The 25,653-nt window shown below is 39.9% G+C and overlaps 1 protein-coding gene across 1 annotated transcript in view; it reads left to right on the top strand.

Moving 5' to 3' along the window:
* CEP350 (centrosomal protein 350) overlaps positions 1 to 25,653 on the top strand; it is a 70,253-nt gene that overhangs the window by 38,193 nt on the left and 6,407 nt on the right. Inside the window, exons 26-37 of the mRNA XM_057374921.1 lie at positions 284 to 430; positions 1,197 to 1,354; positions 8,572 to 8,771; positions 10,465 to 10,676; positions 11,875 to 12,019; positions 14,688 to 14,848; positions 15,421 to 15,560; positions 16,443 to 16,525; positions 17,153 to 19,203; positions 19,499 to 19,900; positions 19,987 to 20,133; positions 21,273 to 21,395. Of these exons, the coding sequence (XP_057230904.1) occupies positions 284 to 430; positions 1,197 to 1,354; positions 8,572 to 8,771; positions 10,465 to 10,676; positions 11,875 to 12,019; positions 14,688 to 14,848; positions 15,421 to 15,560; positions 16,443 to 16,525; positions 17,153 to 19,203; positions 19,499 to 19,900; positions 19,987 to 20,133; positions 21,273 to 21,395 (3,969 nt within the window). The remainder of the gene's footprint in view (positions 1 to 283; positions 431 to 1,196; positions 1,355 to 8,571; positions 8,772 to 10,464; positions 10,677 to 11,874; positions 12,020 to 14,687; positions 14,849 to 15,420; positions 15,561 to 16,442; positions 16,526 to 17,152; positions 19,204 to 19,498; positions 19,901 to 19,986; positions 20,134 to 21,272; positions 21,396 to 25,653) is intronic.

Below are 25,653 nucleotides of genomic sequence, written 5' to 3' on the forward strand. Positions count from 1 at the left end.
AAAAGCTAGGAATGGAGAACCAGCATTTCATATCTGTAAGTTTTACAGATTCAATCATGTTCARTGTGTTGTTCTAAAGAGTCCTTCCCTATCTGTAATCTCATGGTTGAGACTTTGAAATATGGATCACTCTTCAGTTCTTCGCTGCTGAAGTTCAGGCTAATTATTGCATCGTGTGTTTGCAGTCATTTCAAACCCATAGCAAGGGCACTGTGGCAATTTTGAGTGTGTTCTTGAGAGGACTCTGTTACTGTCCTTATGCTGAATCTTTTCCACCTAAAAGGCAGAAATYAAGCGTCTTCAGGAGGCGAACAAGGCTGCTCGGAAGGAGAGGCAGCTCATCCTTAAACAGCAGGCAGAAATCGAGCGAATCCGTCAGACTACAATGAAACTACAGGAAAAACTGAAGTCTGCAGGAGAAAACAAGCTGGTGAGTGATCAGCACAGAAGCTGGAGTGTTCSCTCTTCATCCATGCAGCTTCAGCATTTATGGAAATAAAAAGCTAATACATTGAAGCCATCACTTGGAAGTTTTGTCTACCTCAAATAGTCTCACCCTTTTATCTCAGCAATTTTATGTTTAATTTCTTTAGAGCATTGTTTAAGGAAATGCCTTTGGAGAAGTTACAAAAACTTTTTACTATGCAGTAGATGGTGTTTGTTCATTCTTAGGCTGAACTAATGAGTTTGGGAATGTGAGTTTTTTGATACTTAGATCTCTCAGGCTTTGATTTTTTGATTATTTGTCAGGCTCCAAAGTACTAAATGTAAGCACTAATCCCACAACTTCTTGCTTTGGTTTTAGTGTAATTTTGCTRAATTYCTTGCATCTGCTTTTCAAGGTGGCAAKATGAGGTTTTAGTAACTGGCTGCCTCCTTACAAACTCTAAGAAGAAATAAGTTTAATAGTGGTACTATAGAAAAGATTGGTTTCCTGTTTGGATAACTGAGCTGGGTGTTTTTTGTTCTGGTTATGGTTAGGGGAGAATTTCAATTAAGGAGAGAAAGGGTGTAGCAAAAAGCTGTGTGTCAAGTAAAAATGAGGTTGGAAAATGAAAACTCTGCAGGTGGACACACTTATCTGCAGTAGTATTTAATGTAATCTAGAAAAGAAGGAAGCTAAATACACACAATTTGGAAAGAATTTTGGAATATTATTTTAATGCTTTTTAAAAAATTTTAACATTTMATCGCAGGAGCTTCCCAGTGAGGATGACATCAAGCAGAGCAATGGTTCCAGCCCACTTCCAACTGATGCAGAAACACGCAGCCCTTCCCCAATCTCTATCTCCAGCAGTGAGACCAGCAGCATTATGCAGAAACTGAAAAAAATGCGCAGCAGAATGGATGAAAAGTAACTTTTTTTTTCTTTTACAAAAGTTTGCTATTTTATTGGTATGAGTTGGTTTGGCCCACATCTGCACTAAAAATAGCATCAGAAAAATTAATGGTATTGATATCATACACACTTTTATCTGAATTGCTTGGAAAAAAAGGCTGTTGGAAGCATGAAAAATACTAATTTTGAACACAATAATTTAAAGGCTACAGTTCTGGCATGAGTACTGAGATTCAAACATTATTAGCTGCAGACCACGTGGTCAAGGTTTTATTGTAGAAGGTTGGGTTTAATATTCTYTGTACTTGACAGAGTTGGTAGAAGCAAATCAGCTTAAGAGATTTTGATGTTTGTAGGTACAAAGAATGTGGACAGGTTCCAGTTTCACAGCACATCTTGTAAGTGTTTCTCTTGGAATGAGAGACCTGAAGTCAAATGGTCAAAATGATGCCTGTATTTTGTATCTCCCYTTTTACCTTAAAGGGGAAACAAATATAGGGAGTGAGACTCTGGAATTAGAGCACCAATTTTTATCTTGAATTGAAATGTAACTTGCAATAGCAATTGTCTTATGGAAAAACCAGTAACTGAGKTTCAGATCTGGGTCACAGAAAGACACTGAAGTTGCCAGGCATATGATTTCTATCTAATTATCCAGCTGATGGATTTTAGTTCTCATTGCATTCAAAACAGATAGGATGAATTCTTTAAATATTTTCTTTATTAATGGAGTTGGTATGTATGTGACTGAGATGATATATGATTCATGGTTTGGAAGAATATTGAAAATGTTTGTTAGGCTTCAGAGGAAACAAAATCTRTGTGCAGCTSCTGGGTCTGAAAACCTAAAATGAAYCTCCTGATTTCACCTATTGAATTATTTTGGATAAAATTTTTTTCTGCATCCTTTCAGTGTAGAAATTTCTTTGTATGCAGGAAACATCCCAAACCTGTTTGTGCTCATTAGTTTGAAGCTCTAAATTCTTATTTGAAACTAATCTGTTGAAAGTCTGGCTTCTGCCAGTTGCCACAAGAAATCGTTTTTTGTTTAAACAATTTTTTTAAGCATAAAACTAAGATAGTCACTGCATTTCAGTCAGTGTGGGTGATCTCTGTAATGTGTTTTCTCTTGAGACTCCGGGCACGGCTGGATAAAACATGACAAAGCAGGCAGTGCCTTGTAAGGGCCACCTGACCCTAACTCCTTAGCAGCCTATTTGTTTGCAATCATTTGAGAAGCACATTTCCCACACTTGCATGTATTTGATGAAAATAAAACCCAGTAGCAGTAAGAGAGGCTTTGGTACGAATAGGAAAAAYGAAAAATATGTTGTAGTTTCATGGCCTTAGTGTCTAGCCTGGGCTGATTGCTCTTCTATTCAGACTCCTCTGGCAGCATCTGGTAAAATGAACAGCCAAAATCACTGATAATTGAAAGTTTCTGTGGTGTCATATTTCCAAAACTAAACTCCTGGCATTCCAAGTCATATGAAAACCACCCCATCATCATGATGGCAAATTCTCCAAGTATCTTTTGAGKCTGGTAAATGGCTTAAGATGAGGACTTGAAAAGCTTAGATGTTGTAGGCCATGTTGACTTCTTGGGTTTCAAGAAAATAATTTTTTTCTTCTGATTTTTTTTTAATTAAAAGAGGATCTTTATCTTATTCCCCCCACACCTCAAGATTCAAAAAATTTCAAGTGGTGATAAAAAAACAATCTGTAGTTTATGAATTTTGAAATACAGTATTAATACTAAAAGAGATGACAARTATGTATTCAAGACTTCCTGTGTTACTTATTATCAGGTAGTGGCTTTGTCAGTATTATTCTTGAAGTCTTATTTTTTCAAAGTACCTTCATTTCTAAGTGACATTTRCAATTGCATAAAGACCTATATATTGATAATTGTTACTTTATATCTRCCGCTATCTCTTGTAATAGTATGTTCTACATTTAAAGATATTTTAGGCATCATTTGATGTTATTTTATGTAGTTGAAAATATTGCTCACCTGGAGAATACTTTTCAAAAGCTGRATACCAGGATTTGAGGAGGAACAATTACTTCTAAGCAGAACAAGTAGAAATTGTGTGTGATAAATGTGGTCATGTATTTTTGGTTTTATGGTTTTAAAGTCTTGGATTGTTGTATATTTTCAAAGAATTAAGTATTTTGTGTAGGCATGATTCTCTGAAATGTGATTTTCCTATTGCACAGTTTTTGCACACCTCTGGCAGGTGTTTTGGTAGTGACAGCACTGCTTATTGACTGAAAAACAGTGCTGACTTTGTACCCTTTTTAATGTCCTGATTTGTAAAATGCATAAAAATAATAGAGTAAGATCTTCGGGGTGTAATGATAGGAAGCTGCCATTTCAGGGGAGTCAGGGTGGGAAGCAGGGCAAAAGGGAAGAGGCTGAATGATAAATACAAAGGAACTGGAGGAAGGATTTGGGAAGGCCTGCTATGCTGGATTTGCTGTAYTCCACAGCAAGGTGAGAAATCCTTTGGCTTCCTTACTTAGGAAGCAGCTTTAATGTTTGTCTTCTGCTAAAAGAGGAATGAAAGGATAGTTCTGTTTTCATTTTACCTGCTGAGTCTGTGTAGCCTGCATGTGAACAGGAGCATGCTCTGTCAAAGAGAATTAACCACTTTGCCCTGGCTTTCCTTGCATATGCAGCATTAATGATAATCTGTGCAATAACTGACTAARTGCTTGTGTTCATTTGCTTTTTCTTACTGTGCTTCTTAGCTTGCATTGTAGTTGATAGAGCTAAATGGAGCATGGTATTTTTCCATAAATYTGATAATTCATTAGGAATTAGCTTAAAATGGTAATGCTTTTAAGAAATACCATTCTAAGCAGAGCTGTAATTTGTGTAGAATTTTTTAAAGTTGGTATTATCTTTCTGCAGTTAGTACTTCAAATGAAATATATCAATATTCTGAGATAAAGTCTGTACTTTGTCGCAAAAAATCCCGATTAGCWGGTAGAATATGAATGGCAGGTATATCTTGGACTTTCCCTGGAATTGTTTGTGTTTTAAAAACAAATGAATCTATTTTTTCTTTGCTCTTTCACTGGTGCTTACCTTATTGTAGACCTAAGTTTACTGAGGTTTCGCCAGGTGAATGAAAAAGTGTTTAAAGTTTCAGACCAGCAAATTGTTGATATTGCAAAACCAGCATGCTCTTTAATACCAGTAATACACTTTGTTGAGAGACTAGCAGGCAAAAGGTCAGGCTGAGAYATATTAACCAGCTCATGTGGAAATCTGCACCAAAGTAATAAAACTCTCTCCCAAATTTAAAGRAAAATGCAGCAGTGTGAAAGTAGCTTGTCTTTCGTTAACAGACRATGAAGTGTTATAAATGTGTATTCTATAACCTTCTGCATAACAGTGTATAGTTTTTGTACTGCAGATGTTGGGTATTAACTATACAATGTTAAATGCAATTAATTTTAAATTTCTTGCTAGATGCTATCCTTTTCTCATTCTTTCTGCCTTAATTGCTATCTTAGTTTTAAACTCTTGCTCCTTATTTTGTAGACACTGCTCTCCTGTTCACTACTTCTTCTCTGTCTTTACGTCTCACCACTGGGCCTCTCTCAGTGTCTGTTTTCCCAACCTCCACCCCAAATTCCAGCTGTATATCTACAACCAATTGGTCAGGTAACTGTATATTTTTCCAGTGATAGACTCTTTGATAGAGCATGCTCTGTTCAGTCCTAGAAAGTCCAGAGGTTCTTCAGCAGTGGATGTGTTTTACACTTGCCTCACTGTTTCCTGATCTTTAGCAATGATGCAGACAGGGGCATCACTCCACCCTCACTACACCAAGCTGAGCAGTGCAGTTGATTTGCTGGAGGGAAGGGATGTCRTCCAGAGGGACCTGGACAAGCCTTAGGACTGAGCCACTGTGACCCTCATGAAGGTCAACAAGGCCCTGCACCTGGGTCAGGGCAATTCCCAGTGTCAGTTCAGTCTGGGGAATGAATGTATTGACAACAATTCTTCAAAATAGGACCAAGAAATTTAATATGACACGGCAGTGTGCACTTGCAGCCTGGAAAACCAACTTTTCTGCAWGGGAAAAATGTGTCAGCATGTYGAGGGAGKTGGTTCTGCCTCTCTACGCTGCTCTGKTGGGACTCCACCTGCAGTCCTGTGTCCAGYTCTGGGGTCCCCAGTGCAAGGAGGACATGGACCTGTTGAAGTAGATCCAGAGGAGGCCACAGAAAATCAGAGAAGGAAGATAYTTCCTTTGAAGACAGSCTGAGAAAGTTGGGCTTGTTCAGTCTGGGAGAAGACTCCAGGAAGGCCTTACTGCGCCTTTTCAGTATATACAGAAAGGTTGTAAGAAAAATGGAGAGAGACTTTTTACCAGGGCCTGTAGTGATAGGGCAAGGGATAATAGTTTTCAACTGAGAGAGGGTTGATCTGGATTAAATATAAGGATGAGGTTGGTGAGGCACTGGCACAGGTTGCCCAGAGAAGCACCCTCTCCCATCCCTGGAGGTGTTCAAGGCCAGATCAGCTGGGGCTTTGAGCAGCCTGGTCTAGCAAAAAAGAGTCCCTGCCCATGGTAGAGGGGTGGAAATAGATGATCTTTAATGTCCCTTCCAAACCATTCCAGGATTCTACTCTTATTTCTGCTGTGTTCTGAGTGGCAGACAGACAGTTGACTTTGCTCCCACTGTCTGCTTACTACTTCAGGATAGCTGCTGAAACCACATAGTTTGGGCTTATAGTCAGTATACCTTAAAATGTACAAGGACAGTTTAGAGCAGCAGGTTAATATTAATATTTGAAATGCATGGATAAAATGTGTGATGTTAGCACCAGGGAAACAGACTTTGAATTCATGCTGCTKTAATCTGAATGCTGCTGCTTTCTCATTGCTCCCCCACATTTCCAGCTGCATAGATGCCAGATGTGCTTTTGCAAATTTTTTTTCTGCTTTTGAGGATAAATGTGTACGCTTGGTGTTGCACTGGAACCCTCTAGACTGCAGTAAATACTGAGGCAATATATCTGCTACCTTGTGGCTTTGGCCTTTAAAACCCCAGGGTTATGAAAGGGTCTGCATCTTCGGCCATGCTGCTTTGATCTTCCTCCTCTTGTGGGTTTTTTGTTGAAATCATTTTTCTCTCCCATCACTTCTGTTGACTTGTCTTTCTTATTAAGTAGTTCTTGTGTGGTAATTATTTTCATGGCAGTTTCATTAATTCTCCTCCTGCTTGTRGTCTTCCAGGTTAATTCATTTGACATCTGCTTTTAAGGAGTCCTGCTCTTTTGAATCMGTTCATTTCAGACTTTCTCTTGCTTTTTATTTCGACTGGACTTGCCTCTCTCAAGATGCAGTAAACTGCATAACTTTCTGATGAAATCAAACAGTAGTTGAAGAAAGAGGAAAAAGTTGCTTTTTGCATTGAGTTCATTGTAATAATGACCTCCATAACAAGTTCCCAGTGCATGATCTGCTGGACTAATGGGAACTGATGTGTGTGTAAGAATAAGAGTGGATAAATGTGATAGTGCTGGTGAAAAACACAACATTATCATGACTGTTCCTGTCATGTTTGTAATGCAATTACTGTTGGTAGTTTGCTCTCTTAATGATACCAGCCTGTCAGTTTTGCYTAAGTGTAGATGATGTTTGATGTTTGTCCATAGCAAGTGATAAAATAATGCACAAAATCATGGAATCTATCAGCTCGAAGGTGGCAGATGTTCCAGAAATTCTGAGGTGCTTCTGTTTTTCACCTGCTCTTGTTTTGACCGTCAGAAAGAAGATTGTGAGTGTCTCTTACTGGCTTCTGAAACTTTCCTCTTCATGCCGTAACTTGCTCCCTTTGTCTGAATCTGTTTTAAAGAAGGACTTAACTGATTCTTAACCTTTCTGATCAACTGCCAGCTCACTTTTCCAGGGAACAGAACAAACACTAAGTGAGCAAACAAAAATATCCCTTAGCAGGTGAGACCTGCACATTAGTCACTTGGCCATYCCTGTCTCTGTAAATAAAAGGGTTTTTTGAAACATGAGAGACTGAAAAGCACAAATGAGATTATTATCTGCTTTGCAGCTTAAAAACTTTGAGGCTAAGTACTTGGGATGGCTTGATAATTATAAAGTCATTTGCAAAAACAAAGTATCACAAGTCTTTGATGTCTGCCTTTTACAGCTCCACGACTTCTGTACCAGTGACAAACTCTCTCTAGCTGGCAAACCATGTATTTTCTACAGAGTGATTTTATGGCATCTTAAAGCTTTCAATGTAGGAGATGAGTGGATTGATAGACACTCTTCTCTAGACTTGGCATGCCAGAGGRAGTGCAATTGATGTTGAACTTGCTTCCAGTTTGCTGTCTGAAAGTTGAAGTGCTATAGTCTTGGTTACTTCAATGCTCAGAAATGAGACAAGAGTTGGCAAAGAAAACAAGTGTGTGCACACAAACCTATTCATACTTAGAAAGTCCAGTGAGAGTTTTGTCAATTCTAAGGTTTCACRGACCACTTAAGATCTGTTTGTCAGAAAGAAAATACCTGCTTATTTTCAGCATGAGCTATAATTTTTACTTCCTAAATTACCAGTGAGATATGTTAGTAGCTGTGAAGAAACAGTCTTGCATCATTATTCTCTTGATGCTGTCAGCTCACAATTAGCATTCCAAGTGTGGCAATCCATAGAGATGATGCTTAAAGGAAGAAGGATTAAAGCTCCAGGAGGACTGTTAATATAGAATCACCTTCTCTTACAATTTCATATTTGGAAAAAACTGKGGGGCAACTGAGGTTACAATTTTTCTGTCATTGGGATTAGCAAAAAAAAGAAAAGCTCATTTTTCAAATGGTCACAGCTTTCTAGAAGGTTCCAGTTTAATACCACAGGTACTTTTCATTTCCTGAAATTGGGAACATTTTCTGTTCAGTTTAGTGAATAGTTTGTACAGTTCTAATGATTTTGAAGGTTTTTTTAAATGTAAACAGCATATTTACAGTATAATGTAGACATTGCTTCCTGCAGAGAAAAGAACTCTTGTCTATTTGGGGGTTGATTTTCAGCAGCACGTCAGAAGTCTGGGAGATGGTAGTTAGTGTGAATGTTATCCTAGAAAACAAACTGAGCAGCTGCAATTCTGGGAATGGTGGCAGTCGAGCATCTGGGTGTTGGGATGTGAGAGTGTGGCTGGCTGTTTTGCCATTGTCCTCTGCTCTGCCTGTCAGGTTCCTAACGAAGCGGGAGCAGAAGCTGATGCAGCGCCGACAGCACGCGGAGGAGCTGCTGGAGTGGAAACGCCGCCTGGATGCGGAGGAAGCAGAAATACGGCGGATGGAAAAGCAGGCTCTGGCTGCCTGGGACAAAGAGCTGCTCAAAACCAAAATAGGCAAGAAAGAGCTGGGGGATCAGAGAACTGAGCCCAAAGGTAATAGGAAGTGGGGAGAAGTAACACAAATGGTAAAAGTGAAGCATAATTTGACACAGGCATTGCTTAGATTTGCACTTGTTTCCTGTTCTGATATTTTGGTTGTTTTCTGGATACTCTCAGAATCTCAGTTTCTGCACTCAATTGCCTTCTGTTACCTATTTTACACCATAATGTGTATTTCTCCTTTGCTGTGCAGTGCAGCATAAGCCCATCAGTCATTTCTACATACAATTTTTAGACTATATTCYTGTCTTTCAAAGCAGAATGGCATGACCTTTTGCTGATAGTCTTCTGAACTTTTCCGCAGTAGTGAGCAAAGTTTTTCCTCCCGTTAGCTTTAGTACTGTTGGTGAGGATTGCTCCTATCAGGGCCTGCTTTGTCATTGTCTGTGTTTTCAAAACTTTGGAAGAATCTTTTCTTCCCTCCGTTGTTAGTGCAACGTGTTTGAAATGTGTAGCTGTGGTAGAGTGTGCTAAGATGTAATTAGTATCAATGATGCTATTGTAAGGAAAAATTGAATTCCCAGATGTTGGAAGCTACAACTTTGCTGTTCTGTCTTAAATGGACCATGCTGAAGCACAGAGAAATGAATTGTAGGAGAGAAAACAATGAAATTTCAGGGATTGTTTTAAGAACAAATCYATTTTCCTTTTTTCCTGCTTTGCTGAAAGCAGGCAGCACATCCTTTAAATGTGCAATGGGAATTCAGAATTATGCCTTATTACTCTTGTTATTGAAAACAGTCATGTGCATTTTAGGCATTGTAAGACATTTTAAAGGTGATACGTGTATGAGTCAGTAAGTTCCAATGAACAAAAATTCAGCATGAATGCTGAATTCTYATCAATAGATGAGAAAATACACTTGCTTTCTACTAATTGTATCTGCCAGTAAGCACTGGAGAGCAGCCCTGCTTCAGAAGGAAAAGTTCCTCTCYCCAGCTTTTGCTCAAACTGAATAGTTCTCCATGGCTACCTCAGTAATGCCATGACTCCTGCGGAACTTAGTAAACAGGAATATTGAAAACCCAACTTATTATTTTGTTTGTTGCCATTTGAGAGACTCATGATGAAATCATAACATTAAAATGTTTTCTGCAACTACTGTAAAGGAAGCAATCAATTCTAAATTCAAGATCTGGCTTGCAGATTATATGCTCCTCCATGACTTCTTCAGTCACTAATAGTGACTCTTGCTGCTCTATGATCAACTGGAAGGACAGGTTYCCCTAATAATCTTTTCAGAGTGTGTTGCCTGGAAAATGTTAGAATAGCCTGAAAACCTCTTCATTTTAAATATTCAGCAATCACTAAGAATGTTTGGCAGTTTTCACAGATGCACAGAATCRTTTGRGTTGGAAAAGACCTCTGAGRTAATCAAGTTCAACCTTTACTGACACCACCTTGTCAGCTAGACCAGGGCACTAAATGCCACGTTCAGTTGTTTCTTGARCACAAATCATAACTTTAAATCATGCTTCTCTGGTAAACAGGCTAGTTCTTGCTAAATATTTCACCATCAGTGTCTAGGTGAGTGAAATAATGCTTGTTTGACACGTATTGGTAGCAGTTACTACTTTGTATGCAAACAGCATAGAAAGTTCGCCTTCAGCCTTRTATGCCTTTAGCCTCTGTATATAAGATGGTGCAAGTTTTGATGTGCTTTGTTTTTTCTCTCACYGAATCTCAGAAACAGCTAGTGAGGAAGAGTCTCCAGTGCCTTCTTGCTCTCATCTGAACAGTGAAAGCTCTATTCCAGAAGATCTTGGCAGTCTGGCTGCTGAGTCTGTCCCATCAGAGCCCATGGGCCATGGACAGCCAGAAAGCCCAGATCAGAGTACCATTAATGAAGAAATGGCTTATTCTGAAGAGTTCAAGTCCTCTACCTCACCTAGCAAACTGGTAAGTGAACTGTTCTATTGTGTGTACTCTTACACACTATCAGAGAAATAGCAATTATAGCCATCCCAGTTCTCAAAGCAGAGATTAAACTATTAACTAAGTATGTTTTCTTTGATTGTGATAGCATTTCACATTACTATGAGTAATCATTGTGATCAGACATGTGCTTTGAAGTCTCAAGGAAATAYTATTTCTGCACAGAGTTTAGATATTTTTACACTYGTTGGTATTCTTGCAAAATGTTTTRCGTATGTCATGTAGGTATGCAGTGCTTAGTGGTAGAACACTGACCCAGTTTACCAGTGTGAATTAGCTGTAGGCTAGCTTGTTGCCATTGTATAAATTCTTTGAGGCCGTGGAAACTATGCTCTGTTTTTCCACTTTGCCTTGTTTGCAAGTAACATATTCCAAAGYGTAGCTATAGTATGAAGAAGCAGAGCTGTAACGTGCACAATCCTTTGGGTTTCARATTATGTCTGCTTGCTGCTTAGTTCTCCCTTACTGTTCCAATAGTTATTTCTAGTTGGATGTAATATTGATGAKTTTCATTCTGATAACTTTGCCATGTGCTCAATAGGACAGAAAATGCAGTGTCTGTGGGGTAAAATAACTGTTCTAGACTTATTACAAATACTTTCTTAGGAAATTTGCTGAGGTGATAATGATAAAATATCTAATGTATGCCAGAGGTTATGTCCAAGGTGTGTTAAAGGTTTGCAGGATAATGTTGAAGCATTAAGCAGCATTTTGGAAGAACATTTGCTCTTTGAATTTTTGCCTGATCTTAGAAAAACAGTGCTCTGTTGTTTCACTGCTTCAGAATGTTGTCTTGCACCCCTTACATGAAGTGGTAGATTTTATTAGTTTGTTTACTAGGAGCTCCTRTTGCTCTGAATGCAACCAAATAAGATGACACAAATGTATTGAACACCTGTGAGTCAGAGCCATGTCAGTTYACTTAGGTGGTAGCAAAGTAGTCTAAGCCAGTTTATTGAAATCTAGGCTCAAAGTAAGCAGTCAGCYATTGCTGCTCTTGGTATTTTTATTGCCTAGCAAGGATTAAATTCTTCTTAAGATTATTTTTTAGGTACCACTCTTTGATATGTTCTCTTGTCATACTGTTCTTTCCTTGTAAYTGGCTCCTGATGGCAGGGATCTTCTACGTTCAAGCTGCAATTCATTTATTCTCTTCTCTTAGTCTCCTCCCAAAAGCAGCGTATCTGTATCGAAGCAAGACTCCAGCAAAAGCAGCCACAGAACTGGAGGACAGCTACGTTCACCTGTGAAGTCTCACCAGACATCTCACAACTGGTCTGATGAATCTTTATCCATGACACAGTCGGGTAAGTGTAATGTCCACTTGGGTTCAAATTGCTTTTACAAAGCTTTTGCTTTTAACAAACTTAAAATGCAGAAATAGTTGTGGGGAGGCAGACAAAATCCTGAAAATTGCCAAGGTTTAGGGGTGGATGGGAGTATTTTGCCATAATGTAATTTGATCTCTTCAGCTGAAGATCTTAATGTGAGAAGGTCTGTAYATTGTCTCTTCTTGTAGAAAACGGTGCAGGTTCTGCAAACATGTTTGAAGAAGGTAGGAGTCAATAGCTAAGGTGGTCCTAGGATTTAAAAATACCTCCTGCACACTGCCTGGCTCCAGAAGCAGTACAGCTCTGTTATGTGGCAGTATGGGGGAGACTCTTGGGCCTGCTCTGCCATGTGCAGAATCAATGGATGCTTCAGGACATAGGGGTTTATTTTTGGAGGAGGSTTTGGTCTGTATGCTGTAAACTAGGGCCTAAGATTGCAGTTAGAGCTGTAGAATACAAGATCTAGTATATGGACTCATTATACTCTTTATCCAGTAYCCAAGCTGGCTGCCAGTAAATGCTGAAGGAAGGAGTGCTGGAAGTGAAGTGGTACAGGGCAGCCCTTTCTCTGGTGTGCTCTCAGTCTGTTAGGCATGTTAGGCATTCCAGGGCTTCCTGAGCCACCATCCAGTAGGTCACCATCACCCCCTCTATTCACCTGGAAAGTCTGTTTTGACTTTTTCCATGCTTTTAGCCTCTAGAATTTTCTTGTTTTCCACTGTGCAATTGATAGAGCACCACAAAATACTTCTTAGCAAATGAGAGCATTAACCTGCTTGGTTTTTTAAATGGTAAGTCTTCTGTGAAAAAATAATCAGAAAGTTCTGTTGTGTATACTGGCTGTTGTTTGTGATGGTTGGTAACTTACTGTGAGAAGCATGTAGGTATTTGCACTGAGTAATTTGTGTTGGGATTCTGTCTAGGGAGCAGTTTCCAACACAGTGAAGCTTTCAGCACGTTGATAAAGTTATTCTCAAGCTCTGACTCAGCAGCCATATAAGGAAGCCACTATGAAATGTAGWGCAGGCAACAGTGATTATGAAAATACCCTCGTGTAAAAGAAAATATTGACAGCCTTTGATTTCAAATTCTAAAGAAAGGTATAAGAAGTGTGAAGCCAATCGGGATGGTGCTGGTTTCACAACAAATCATTCCATTGTAAAGAGACAAATGTTCTGGTCTGCTGAGTAGCAATGAAGTCATTGCCCTGTCAGTCTGATKCATGCGTAGACAAGATCGTCAAAGATGAAAGCATGTGCAGCTCTTTCCCTTATGAGTTGATCAAGAAGTGCTCTAATTACATAGTGGTCACTTACTGTTAGGGAGGAGCTGTTAATTACAGTGGCATCACAAAGTGCTCCTGATTAGCAAGTGAGATTCCATTCTTTTTGTTTGGGTTTGTTTTTTTTTTAGTTCTTTAAATTGTTAACAACAGTTAAAGCAAAAAGAATACAGYAGTTTGCATTTACTGGCTGTTGTTAAGGATGGAATTTTTCATTATGGTCGTTTGTTACCTTCAGAAATGAAATGGATTAGGAGAGCAACCTGCTAACTGACCAAAGCATAGTGGTAACTTACTTTCTAGAATATTAAGTAGAGTAATTGGCATGTATGAGTATCCAGAAAACATTACAGGTGATACTGAACATTAGAAAAACAAAATCCTCCTCTTGGGAGCTGCAGCTATAGAAGAGGAAGGGGCAGATCAGCTCAGGGAGGAGCTCCAATAGGGCTATGTCAGGTAAATACTTTGAAAGAGTTTTTGATAGTTATTTGTGGTAGCACCAATCTGTGACAAGGATCTTGTTTTGCACTGTGTTGGTATGCATTTAAAGCAAGAAACAAGTGGACACAGACAGGTGGGTGGAAAGAAAACGACTAATAAGAGACTGAAGCAGTCTCTCTGTAGTATCTGAAACAGTAAGAGGAAATAAAGAAATAAGGAAAGTAGTTACAGTAAAAATAATCAAAGCAGCAGAGTTATTGGTAGGATAGGGTTGTCCTGCAGAGTCTGGATCTGAGTATGTGGGCACAGTGAAAATCTCTGTTTTGTTCAAATTGTCTTTCCTTCCAGCTGTTGGCCAGTCAGCTCTGCATTTCACAGATGTATTTAGTCTGGGTGATAGAAAGTCTGTATGGGCCAGAARCTTCTACTTTGTTTGGAGTCCACTGTTCCAAGTGACATTTGCATAAATGAAGTGTACTCTGTAGCTTGAAACTTGGTATTATAATTGTAAGCCTATGTTTGAGATACATTTTTGGTGTGCAGCTTTGAGTTGTATTTTTAAATACGTCAGAAAAWTAATTTCTGCAATACCCAACCAATGTGACAAGCAGTTAATGATAAAGAGCATAAACATGTGTGGTTGGTGTGAATAAGCTTGGTAACAAATTACTGTATCAGAGCCTATCTCTTTTCAATTAAATAAGATGCAACACCTTTTTATATCTTACACACGTAGTAGGGTTTGGAATCTGAAATCCCATTGTAAGAGTCTTAGTATGTTCATTAACATGTTGACATTAAATTCTTTGACATTCTGCTTGGACTGTATTTTGTATTTATTGGATGATTGTTTATTGCTTTGCTTTGAATTGTTTTGCAAGGTGCAAGTTTGTAAAGACTAAAACTAAACTTTTTCAGAAACCACCTCTGATCAAAGTGACATTGAAGGACGCATCAGGGCCCTGAAGGATGARCTGCGGAAAAGGAAATCTGTGGTTTACCAGCTGAAAAAGGAGCAGAAAAAGAGACAGAAGGAAAGACTGAAGGCCCAGGAAGCCAGTTTGATCAAACAACTGGAGGTTAGGAACAGTAGAAAGGAGGGCCTTGGATAAATCTCTATAGTATGGATGTTGTTGGCAGAATATTGTATCAASAGCTGTGAAAGACACGTGGTTGTGATAGAAGCATGAYTGCTRTRYAGAAGCACAGAATGGTTTGRGTTGGAAAGGACTTTGAAAATCCTTTCATTCCAGCCCCCCTGCAAGGACACCTTGCACTAGACCAGRTTCAYRAAGCCCCATCCAACCTGGCTGTTTAACCATTTCCAACCATGAGCCAGAACCTTGAAGCAAAAATGCTGTTCCCTTTTAAAATAACTGTCTKTARTGGGTTACTAGCAGCATTCAGGGGRCTGCTGTATSTTTATACATRTTAGTGTTCTAGCTGGGATTAAGGACTGGTGCTCATGCAATTTGGTTTTGGAAGTAAAATACYGAAATTTYTAGGATTTGSAGCTRTAGAGCTTGGGTRAGKTAAATGGATTGCTTTACAAAGAAAYTGAGTGTAATCTTTATTMATTTGATAGATTTTGATTGTTGARTTGTAGTTGTGATTTRAAATATTGACAGCTGGAATTGTTTTCCATGTGCAGTCATATGATGAGTTTATCAAGAAGACCGAAGCAGAGCTGAGCCGTGATCTGGAGACATCACCAACAGCCAAACCTCAGATTAAAACTCCATCCTCAGCTGCTGCTGAAAAACCTAAGATCAAGGCACCTCCACTCCATAGGTAGATGGAATTTTTCCTTCTTTTTGAGATTATTCTGGAACTGTGGTGATTGTTGTTTTAGCCAAAACCATGGATATGGGAAAAGCTCCTAACTGCTCTGCATTAAACCACTGGAGAGTGGCAGTGTCTTACTGACCTGTTTGCTGCTCTCACCAGACCCAAAACTGACAAGATTTACCATCTCTGTAATCATATACACCACACTTTTGTCCTGCCTAGCCTTTCAGGGTCTATTTTCAAGGTTTTTTTCTGAACAATAATTTTCMGTTGTGTAAGAATTGTGCCAAATGGTTTGTACATATTATCAGCATGAAGGGATTGTTTTTCTGTTTTGGTCACTCATTATGCCTGTTGCACTGTATGAGGCAAACCATTCGTCTTTGCAACTTAAATCTGGTTTAGATCTTAGGTTTTAAAGGGCAGAGAATTGAACTGATTTTCTGCACTTTCTACTGTATTTTAAGCATTTCATTTTCTCCAGCAGATGGTGCAGTTTTAATGCATTCAAATTTAAAAAACAACAGAAAAAACCCAACTTTTTTTCTCTCTTCTTTATTTTTTTCTGGAAAATAGATAAAGTTTGATTAGTTTCAAAAAATTACTTTCCATGACTCTCCAGACTCTCCTCTCTGTCCCCATTCCTATTTTCTACGGCCACAGTATGTTGACAAAGCAAACTACTTATGTTATAATTATAACACCACACCAATGTATCATTATAATTATACATGCCTGTATTTCAATTTTTAGCTATTTAAAAAAAAAAAAAAAAACAAAAAACAAAAAAACCCAACAAACAAACAAGCAAAAAAACCCGAAACCACCAAACAATCAACACTCCCTGGTGTAACTAATTCATGCAATTTTATTTTTCCCATTTAGGCCAGAGACAGCGAAAAACTGGAAATCACTGACTGAATCAGAAAGATCCAAAGCATCTTTGGAATCCATTTCRGAACATGCAGGTGTGTGGCTGGACGTATCCATACTACAAATTAAGAACTGAAGATTGATTATTTTAAAATTCTTTAACCTTTTCCCTCTTGATTCAATAAGAGGTTTTAAGAGGGGATGCAGACTCCATAAAACCATAGTGATAGAGCTGTATTTTTTTCAGTTTTATTGAGCAGGATTCTTCTTTTGCTACTCCCTGTATATTTGGTATTTAGTTTACTCTTTCTGAGGTTTATCTGAAACCATAATTTAGTGACAACCTTTTTACTTTCTTATGTTTCTTTTTCCTTTACCACTTGAGTTCAGATACTCTTCAGTGTTTTGCTGTTGGTGATTTTCTCTTCATTATTTCCCATTCTAATCTTGATTGTATTTGTGGCTTGCAAGCAAGTAACTGAGTCCTTACCTTGGGATACTGGTAAAAGGAACAGAAGCAGAAAGAAAGCTTTATAACCCTGGAGCTGAATGAAAGTTGCTCATGTTTATAGGACAGCCAGAAATAMATGTTTCCAAGGCACCAGTTTGTATCTTCTTTCAACATAAAAACCTTGGTGTTAATGTAGTTGCCTATGATTGCAGTTTGCAATAAAACAACAGTTACGAAATCTGCTAAAATTSACCTTTTATTTTCCTTCAAGATACTGTATCTTCAAGAACCGAGAATTCTGTGTCTGTGCACACCAAGAAGGTGGCTGTGACAGCTGACCATACAGGAGAACCTTCTGAAGCAGCTTCCTTGGTTTTAGTGTTACCAAGGAGTTCCAGAGCAGCATCTGGTGATTCCTCAGATAGTGMCCCCTCATCAGCTCTTCTCAAAGACATGAAAGACATTAGCAGGGTATCCCTTGAGTCARTGAACAAAGTGGTAAATGCATCCAGTGCTGAACCTACCATTAGTCATAGATCTGAGATTACAGAGGACTTGGAATACGTAAAGTCAGAGGAATATGGGAATGGAGGCTCTTACATTAAGCCTTTGGAGAGTTCTGACGTCTTGCTGACGTTGGATAAGGGACAGGAGAGTTCACTGGATCTCTGCTCTGAAAACAAGCACTCTCAGAAGGAACTGTTTGATGTGGCTGTGGAAAGTCTTCACGATACAAAAGAAATGTTAGAACAGAGACAAGCAGATAAAGATGCTCTAAGTGGTGCAAGCGTACAGGAGMCTTCTCACAAGCTCAGCAAATCTGYAGAGAAAAAGGGTTATCTGCTTTCAGACCMGCTCTTTAGTCAACAAGAACCATCATATCCTGAAGACTTTGAAGGATCTTCTTCCAGAAAACAAGATTCAGCTGAAGAAACACTTCCTGGGGARCTCTACAAAGATGACTTTGAAGGATCCCTGCTCTCTGCTAATGGGGAGTCCCTGAGGGAGCAGTCCCAGCACAGCCAGGCCAGCAGAAGCAGGTCCACCAGCCTGGGCAGTGATGGTGAAATCAGTGAGTGCCTCAGTGACAGGTCTCTCTCTGGCAGCCTGCACTCAGAGAGGCTGCTGGAACTGAAGTCCCCAACAGAGCTTATGAAAAATACTGAACGCAGAGATGTGGARCAAGAACAGGCCCCTACTGGCTCACCACTGTGGGCCTCAGTTTCAATCACAGAAGAAACAGATAGTTTGTCCAATTTCAACATCGGTGATAGAGTGCTTGTGAGTAAAATCCAGCCTGGAATACTGCGTTTCAAAGGGCTGACTAAATTTGCCAAAGGGTTTTGGGCTGGTGTGGAGTTGGATAAACCTGAAGGGAACAATAATGGAACTTACGATGGTATTAAATATTTTGATTGCAGAGAAAAGCATGGTATTTTTGCTCCTCCTCAAAAAATCTCTCACATTACAGAAAATATTGATAACCATTTAGATACAAATAAGGATGAAGACTCATTCTTTGATGATAGACTGGAGAAACAACACAAAGCTGAGCAGAATGACAGAGAAATTTCCAAACGTGGCAAAGAAGCTGAAAGCCAGGGCAGAAATGCAACAGAGAGCTATTCCCAGGATAAAGCTCCTGTGGACACAGCTGTTTYGGAAGCCTTAGCTGAGGAAAGGGTTGATGAGGAGTTGTCATCTAAAGCAAACAGCATAAAGGAGATTTCTGTAGCTACTGGTTCATTTGCCCAAGAGCAGTCAGTGGTGAATTACCTGAAGGATGCTGTAGAAGAGGAAGCCAGACACACTCCTCTCGTTTCTAGTGTTGTGGATGAGATCTCTGCTGTTCAGTTGGATGACATGTCAGATTTYCTTTCTGAAAAACTGGAGAGGCAGAAGACACTGGGAGAAGAATGTGCTAAGRTAGATGATCTCTCTCCTGGTGTCGTGGAGAAGCCTGCAACTCCACTGCTGGATTTGCTGACAAAAGAAAAGAACCAGTTAGAGGCACAGCTCAGCCTGCCTCTTAGAGAGGAGGAAAAGTCAAAAGACCAACTGGAAAAGGTCAGTTTGCTGACAGACAGTCTACTTAGAGATTTTGTGAAAGACACAGTCAATCAGTTACAGCAAATAAAGAAGATCAAGAGTGAGAAAATCCAGCTCAGCAACCAGGAGCTCTGTGATGTGAAAGAGGAAGCTGGTACCCCACCCCAGCAGGTTGAAAAGCAGATTCCAGACGGACTGAATAACTTCTTCCTGAGTTCTGATTTGGAAGATGACAGAGAAGAGCTTTCCTCTCCAGACATGTGTCCCAGACCGGTGAGTAGCAAACATCTTGCAGTGATTTTAAGAGTTGRTTGTGCCTTTGACTGGGGATGATTGAATCTGAAGAATGTGGTGTGGCCCCAGTTTTTCTCCCAAGTTCTGTTGGGTGATGTGGAGATAACCTCTATGTTCTGTGTGTGTGTTACATGTTTTTATGTATCCCACTGCATGACTTGTTTTGGTAGCCATTTATTGCCAACTACATCAGTAAAGCATTTACAAATGTAAGCTGAGTGAGCCAATGGTGTGACGCTGCTATCATATTTACTCTGTGGCTCTTATTTCACAGGAGAGTCCCGTGTTTGGTGCTAGCGGTCAGGAGGAGCTTGCCAAGAGACTGGCAGAGCTGGAGCTCAACCGGGAGTTCCTGAGTGTGCTGGGAGATGATCAAGACTGGTTTGATGAGGACTATGGCCTGAGTTCCCATAAGCTGCAGCAGAAGCAAGCTGAGGAGCCAGCAGTGCTGCCCCAGGTAGAGGCGCAGAAAGTGCCAACAAAGCCGAGCGAGGAGGCTCTGGCTGTCCCTCACACTGCAGTGGAGGTGGAAGGAATGGTACATGCAGCAGCTGAGGAACTGTGGAAACTGAAAGAGCAGGGTCATGATCTTCAAAGCTGCAGCCTTAAAACAGATCTTAATGGTACCCTCCAAGAGCAGGACATGGACACCATAAACAAGCAGGTTTATAGAAAGGTACAGTCTTCAGCATTTTGATCTTGTCCATTGAAAGTTTATCGTGGACAGAAGAAGCTGTAACTTCTACTTCTTTCTTTGTTCAGGTGGTATTTGATTTAACAAGAGAGATCTTTGGGGAGATCTTTGCTGAGGATCCTAATCTGAATCAGCCCATTTGGATGAAACCRTGTAGGATCGCATCTGCTTATTTTCGCCGAGTCAAAGATCCGAATGACCTGGATGAAATCAAGGTAGGAAGAAATCTTCATTATGGAGGGAAAGTGAGATGAAAAACTTGAACTGGCATTTGCCTGAGTGTTAGAAGATCATAAGAGGTGTATCCAGCAAGGGATGAGTTGAGAAGAGAGATTACAAACCTGAAAGGGAATTTGTCAAAATGGTCCTTTTRCACTCAACAGATTGGCTTCCCTGTCCCTATGGCTGCTGCTGGTTGTTTTTAAACCTCAGTCCTCTGTGCAGAACAGCCAGGATGACCTTGATCTTATAAAATTGGTATGCTGACAGGCTGCTGCTGTAGCAGATTTCTATGGAACTTGTATGGCTAAATTGGAATGGATCCAGCGGTAGGGTTGGGCCAAATGGGATGAGCTAGATTTTTCACTCAGACATGCACACCTGTGCCACCCTCACTGAGGACAGCAGGAGTTGCCCCGAGGGACCCCAGGTTTGACTGGTGAGGGCATTGTTGTATTTGACAGGCAAAGGAAGGACAAAACCCAACAGCCTGGTGGACAAACTAGAGCCTGGCTGTACCTAGGTTAGGCTTGCAGGGCTGGACATTGGGGAAAAAAAAAAATCTCCCTGAAAATGCTCCACAAAGAGCTTTCCATACRGCTCATCAGGACACAAATGAAGGCTCCCACTGTACTGTTTCTCCTGAAACTGAGCGGGGTTGACTATATTTTGATCACCCTGCTCAAGGTACACCGTGTCAGCTGTCCAGAAAAGCATAGAAAAGAAAGAAATAGTATCTAGATCACTCTGTTAGTTGAGAAGATTTTAAAAAGTGTGTGGCTGGAGACAGCAGAGGCACAGGATAAGGACAGCAAATTCCCACCCTGCTTTTCTTCAATATTTTCCCATAAAATGAATTGTCAGAATTCTGTTTGTGTAGTGTTGAAAGTGTCTGTTCTCAAGTTGCTACAGCAGTGGGTGTCTTTTTCTCCCCCCACTTTTGACTTTATTAATTGTCCTGCCTGTATAATGCTGCTTGAGAKACTTTCAGTGTCACTTTGCTGTATATACTGTACATCTCTGAGCTAAACTGAAAGTAGATGTGAATTCTGTAGTGTGACTTTTCAGGGGTGATGCTTTATGCATTTCATTTCTTAGCTCAAATGTGATAARTCTCACCTTTACTATTCTGCAGAACTTCATTGCAGCTGAAGTACTGAAGTTGTTCAGCCTGAGGAAGGAGCCTAATCACAAAACAGACTGGCAGAAGATGATGAAATTTGGACGGAAGAAACGAGACCGAGTGGATCATATCCTGGTGAGTGGATGAAAATAGGCAATCATGTCAGATACTGTCCACCAGAGTGAAGTGGGGCATAGGAGTGTGTTTTCAGTCTTGCTCTTCAAAGATACAAAGTCTGCATGAGGTGTTATAGAAGGTGTTAAATTTTAGAGAGCACTCTATTGATAAAAAGAAATCTAGTGCCAGTGAGGGAAGGTGACTTGAGTTAATTCTGTTGATTTGACTGGAGTATAAATTTGCTCACTCCCAGAGAGCTTAAAGCATGAATTGCCAGAAGGAAACACTGAAATATTTGACAGAGAGTAAACTTTTGCTTTGTGAAGGTAGCATGCTTTTCCTCTTACTTTATTTTAAATGTTTTTATTTTGAAGTAGTATTGTTTAATTTGAGACAGTGATACAGAGTATGTAATTAAACTAGTAAATGCAACTACCATTGTAGTTGTGTTAAAACTGCCTAAGATGAAGCATATCTGGCTGTGTATAGTTTTTTAAAGTTATTTTGTTGGCTTTTATTGCCAGGATGATTAACATCCYTATTGGCTATAATGATAGTGAAGGTTCTCCTTGGGAATATGAGTCGTCATTAACACTGTGCTTCACTTAATTACACCTGAAATTGATTCCACACAACRCACACATATAAGTAATTTGGAGTCATGGGTCATGTGGTCTTTTAATTGCCCATCACTGGAGGGTTTCTAACACAGGATTTTAATTGTTTGTAAATAGAATATCTATTTATAGGTCCCAATACATCCTGATACACTTGATTCTGGGATAYAGAGGTTGTTAGAACGTGCACAAAAAAGAGTTCTATGTCTAGATCCCCAAGCCAACTAATACTACAGCCGTTATGCATGTGTACCACTTAAAAATTTTTTTGCAACATAGCTAGAAAGAAAGATTTCTGACTGGAAAMGTTTGTTTTAGCTGAAGGCATCCAAAGTGCTTCAGGTGAAGTTTGAAGTTCAGACAGTCCAGTCTGTGATTTACATGCAGCTCCAGATATCAAAGATTAATGGAGCTCTGACAAGTTTGGCCTAATAAATAATGTGTTTAATTTTATTTTGTTCTCACAAGAATATGGTAATAAAACTTCTGCTGCTGAAGACTTAGAATAACTCTGTGAAGGTTGCAGCATGCCATGCTGTAGGAATAAGGCAGTCTCAGTGGCATTGCTTACAAATTTATACTGTAATCTGAGGCACTATCAGAGGAACTTGTAACTCATAACATAAGGATATAGTGTTCCATTTCTCTTGCCTTATTTTATTAAAATCTCTATGAAACATTAAGTGTCTGGACAGCTTTCTCTGTCTCCTAGTCAGCCCCCAGCTTAARGTCATGAATTCTCTGGTAACACAGATGCAACGCCAGAAGTGGATATAGAGGTGCAAGATCTGCTGCCTGTGTCTGGTAGCTCATCGTGTAGCCCTCAGCTCTGAGGCCAGTTTTAGATTTCTTCACATTTTGTTGAAATTGTATTCAAGTAATACAACACAACAATTCCCTGAAAGGGAAAATGAGACCTTTTTTGTAGGCTTAGGTGCTGTGGAATCATCTTTGAAAATCACAATTCAAAATATTTAGTTCCAGTTTTTGTGACGATGTAGCCAGTATACACCACTGCACTGTGTAGGGGATGCCACATACCTACATGAGCTGAGTGATTCTCTGCGTTCCTTTGCTGCTTGTAAAGACAATGACTGTTGAAAGAAAACATGATTTTTTTTAAAGCAGAGATGAACATTCTTAGGCTTCTGTTGTTTGCATTTGTACTTAGACCACAGTTTCTTCAYGGTTTCTTCATTTCTGCTTTAAGTAAAATTAACCTTAAAATGAAAGCATCACTTGACAGTTTTCTGTTGAGACAGTTGTGTATTTTAGTGACCTTGAGAGGATTGAACACACCTGACTACCCAATACTGTCTGACCCAGGAGCTGGGCATGACTTTTATTTCTTCTGTAGGTACAGAAACAAGTACCWGGCTGTTTTGCTGAACTTACTCTCTCCCTGATTATCCCTGGATGTGTCCTTATGGGTTTATCATTTTAAAACCAATTTCCAGTATAAGGTTCATCCCTGTGAGGAAGGGCCATAGCAGGAGAAGCAGCCTGTGCCATACTGGTGCTCTCTGTGACATTGGGACCTGTGGGTGACCACAGCTGGCTGTCACACCTGCTGGGACCTAAGGGCAGAACAGGATGCACTAATTCTTTGCCCCGTTGCTCTGCATTGAGCTTGCTGCTTCCCCCAGTTGCTGCATCTTTAGTTGCATTTTCACTTTGGTCTGTGCTTTCCCAGCAGTGACACCGATGTGGTGAGTCATGTTTTACTGCCAGTGACAAAAAAAATCTCCCTCTTCTCCTTTTTGCAGCACTGTTTTTGTCTTTGATCAGGCATCTCTGACTCGGTAGGCATTTGTATTGRGATTCTTCAGGGATCTCTCTGTTCTGCTGGATATTTGCTCTAGTTGCGAACATTTACAGCAGATCTTGACTTTCAGTAAACAAGTACAAGAGATTCACATTTATGAAAAGTACTTTGTTTAAAATCAAGTTAAAGGAACCTCTTAAGTGTTTGCTTTCTTTCCCTCTTGTCCCTTCCCTGTTGTTTTTTATCACGTGTGTGCTGTCTGTGCTTTGTGGAAAATGTCAAATGTACATTTTGGTACATCAAGGCTGCCTGCATCTCTCAAAACCTGTTTTTAAACTACACCAACAGTCCTCCTATCTGCTCATTTAAGTTCAGGTGCTGACAATAAGTTGTTTCCACTCCTTTTTTTACCACTCGGGTCTTYAGCCAAAACTCTGTGCTGATCTGTTTACACGGGGCTGGAACAAACTCTACCATTGCTTTCTTTGCCAGCCCCCCTTCTCTTTTATCTGGAGCTTGAGAAAGCAGAGCTCACATGATACTGCCAAACCTATGTGTTTGGTTTTCACACCTGAGGAGCCTGCCAGCAGAGTGCTGAAAAGTGCTTGATCTTCTGACCTGTTGACTTAACAGCCAGAATATCTCTCTTCATGCAGAAACTCTGCAACAAAGCAGGGCTGTTTCTACCAAGCTGGCTTAACTGGAAAGCTGGAGGTGCCACTGCTGTGGCACCCCGGATCTAAACTCAAGGGGAGTTTGGCACAGTAAGAGGAGACTCAAAGCCTGCTTGTATGCTCAGTTGTGTCTTAAGATTTTCAGGCACTCTGAGAGCAAAGGGCTGTGAGAATGCACCTGCCCGCCTTCCTCCTGCTGGCCTTCTTCCAAGACACTACTTTATATCTGGATGCTTATTCTTTYCAGTCTCCCAAATAGTCTACTGACTCCTTAAGTGTAGTTTATTTTAGAGATATTCATGGTTTTGAACAGGAATCTCCAAAACCCAAAACATTCTAACTTGCTCTCTAAAGTTCTTTCTGATTATATTACTTTAAATGCTCTTTTTTGGTGCTGTGACATTTATTAGATGGCCAGCAGGATCATGTGACCATGATATCTCCTGATTGTTCTTTCATGTGCATGCCCCCTTTTTTCTGTGTTTTTTTTAAATATAAAGTGTGCACACACACAAAAAAAGCACACACACAAAAATACCACACAGCATKCTGCATTCCATCACTATTCATCTTTTCCTGTAGGATGAAATTCAGTTTCTTTCAAACTGTAGTTTTCTTGACATTACCCAAATGCAGTTTCTTTCTGGTATAGAGATCAGGCTTCCTGATATTGAATAWGTGAGGTTTTACTTTTGTCATGAGRAAGTGCAAGAACTTGAATGTCCTGAAGACAAGGCAAAGCCCAGTTCCAAGCAAGCCATGATAGTTATCAAATATTAAACTGTCTGCATTGCTTAGAAGCAGTTTGTGGCAACAAAACCAATGAATCAAACCTCTTCCAGACAAAAGGAATCTCAACTGCTTTGGCTAAGATGGTGCAGCCAGGGCTGCAAAGCAGCACGGCAGTTTCCACACGTGTTCTGAATACACTATAAACCAGACTTGCCTGCAGCTGCAAATTGCCCATTCTCGCAGTTTTCCAAAGGTATGCTTGAGGAAGTCCTCCTAATGCCAAAGGAAATTGTGTACTGTGCCTCTGGGGGAGAGAGGAATGATAGAGGCAGGAGAAAATTAATCATTACACTGTTTTTCTTTCTGCTGCTCTTAAATATCCAGCTTTTCTCTGCCTGGATCAAGTACCTTCTCCTCTCATGTTTACTTTCACTTCTTTATCCCATGTATCTCTTTTTCCTCTTAGAGTACAGTAAAGGAATTGTCTC

The sequence above is a fragment of the Malurus melanocephalus genome, unplaced genomic scaffold (assembly GCF_030028575.1).
Source record: "Malurus melanocephalus ecotype Western Australia unplaced genomic scaffold, MMel_1.1 scaffold_236, whole genome shotgun sequence".
In the NCBI taxonomy this organism is placed as follows: domain Eukaryota; kingdom Metazoa; phylum Chordata; class Aves; order Passeriformes; family Maluridae; genus Malurus; species Malurus melanocephalus.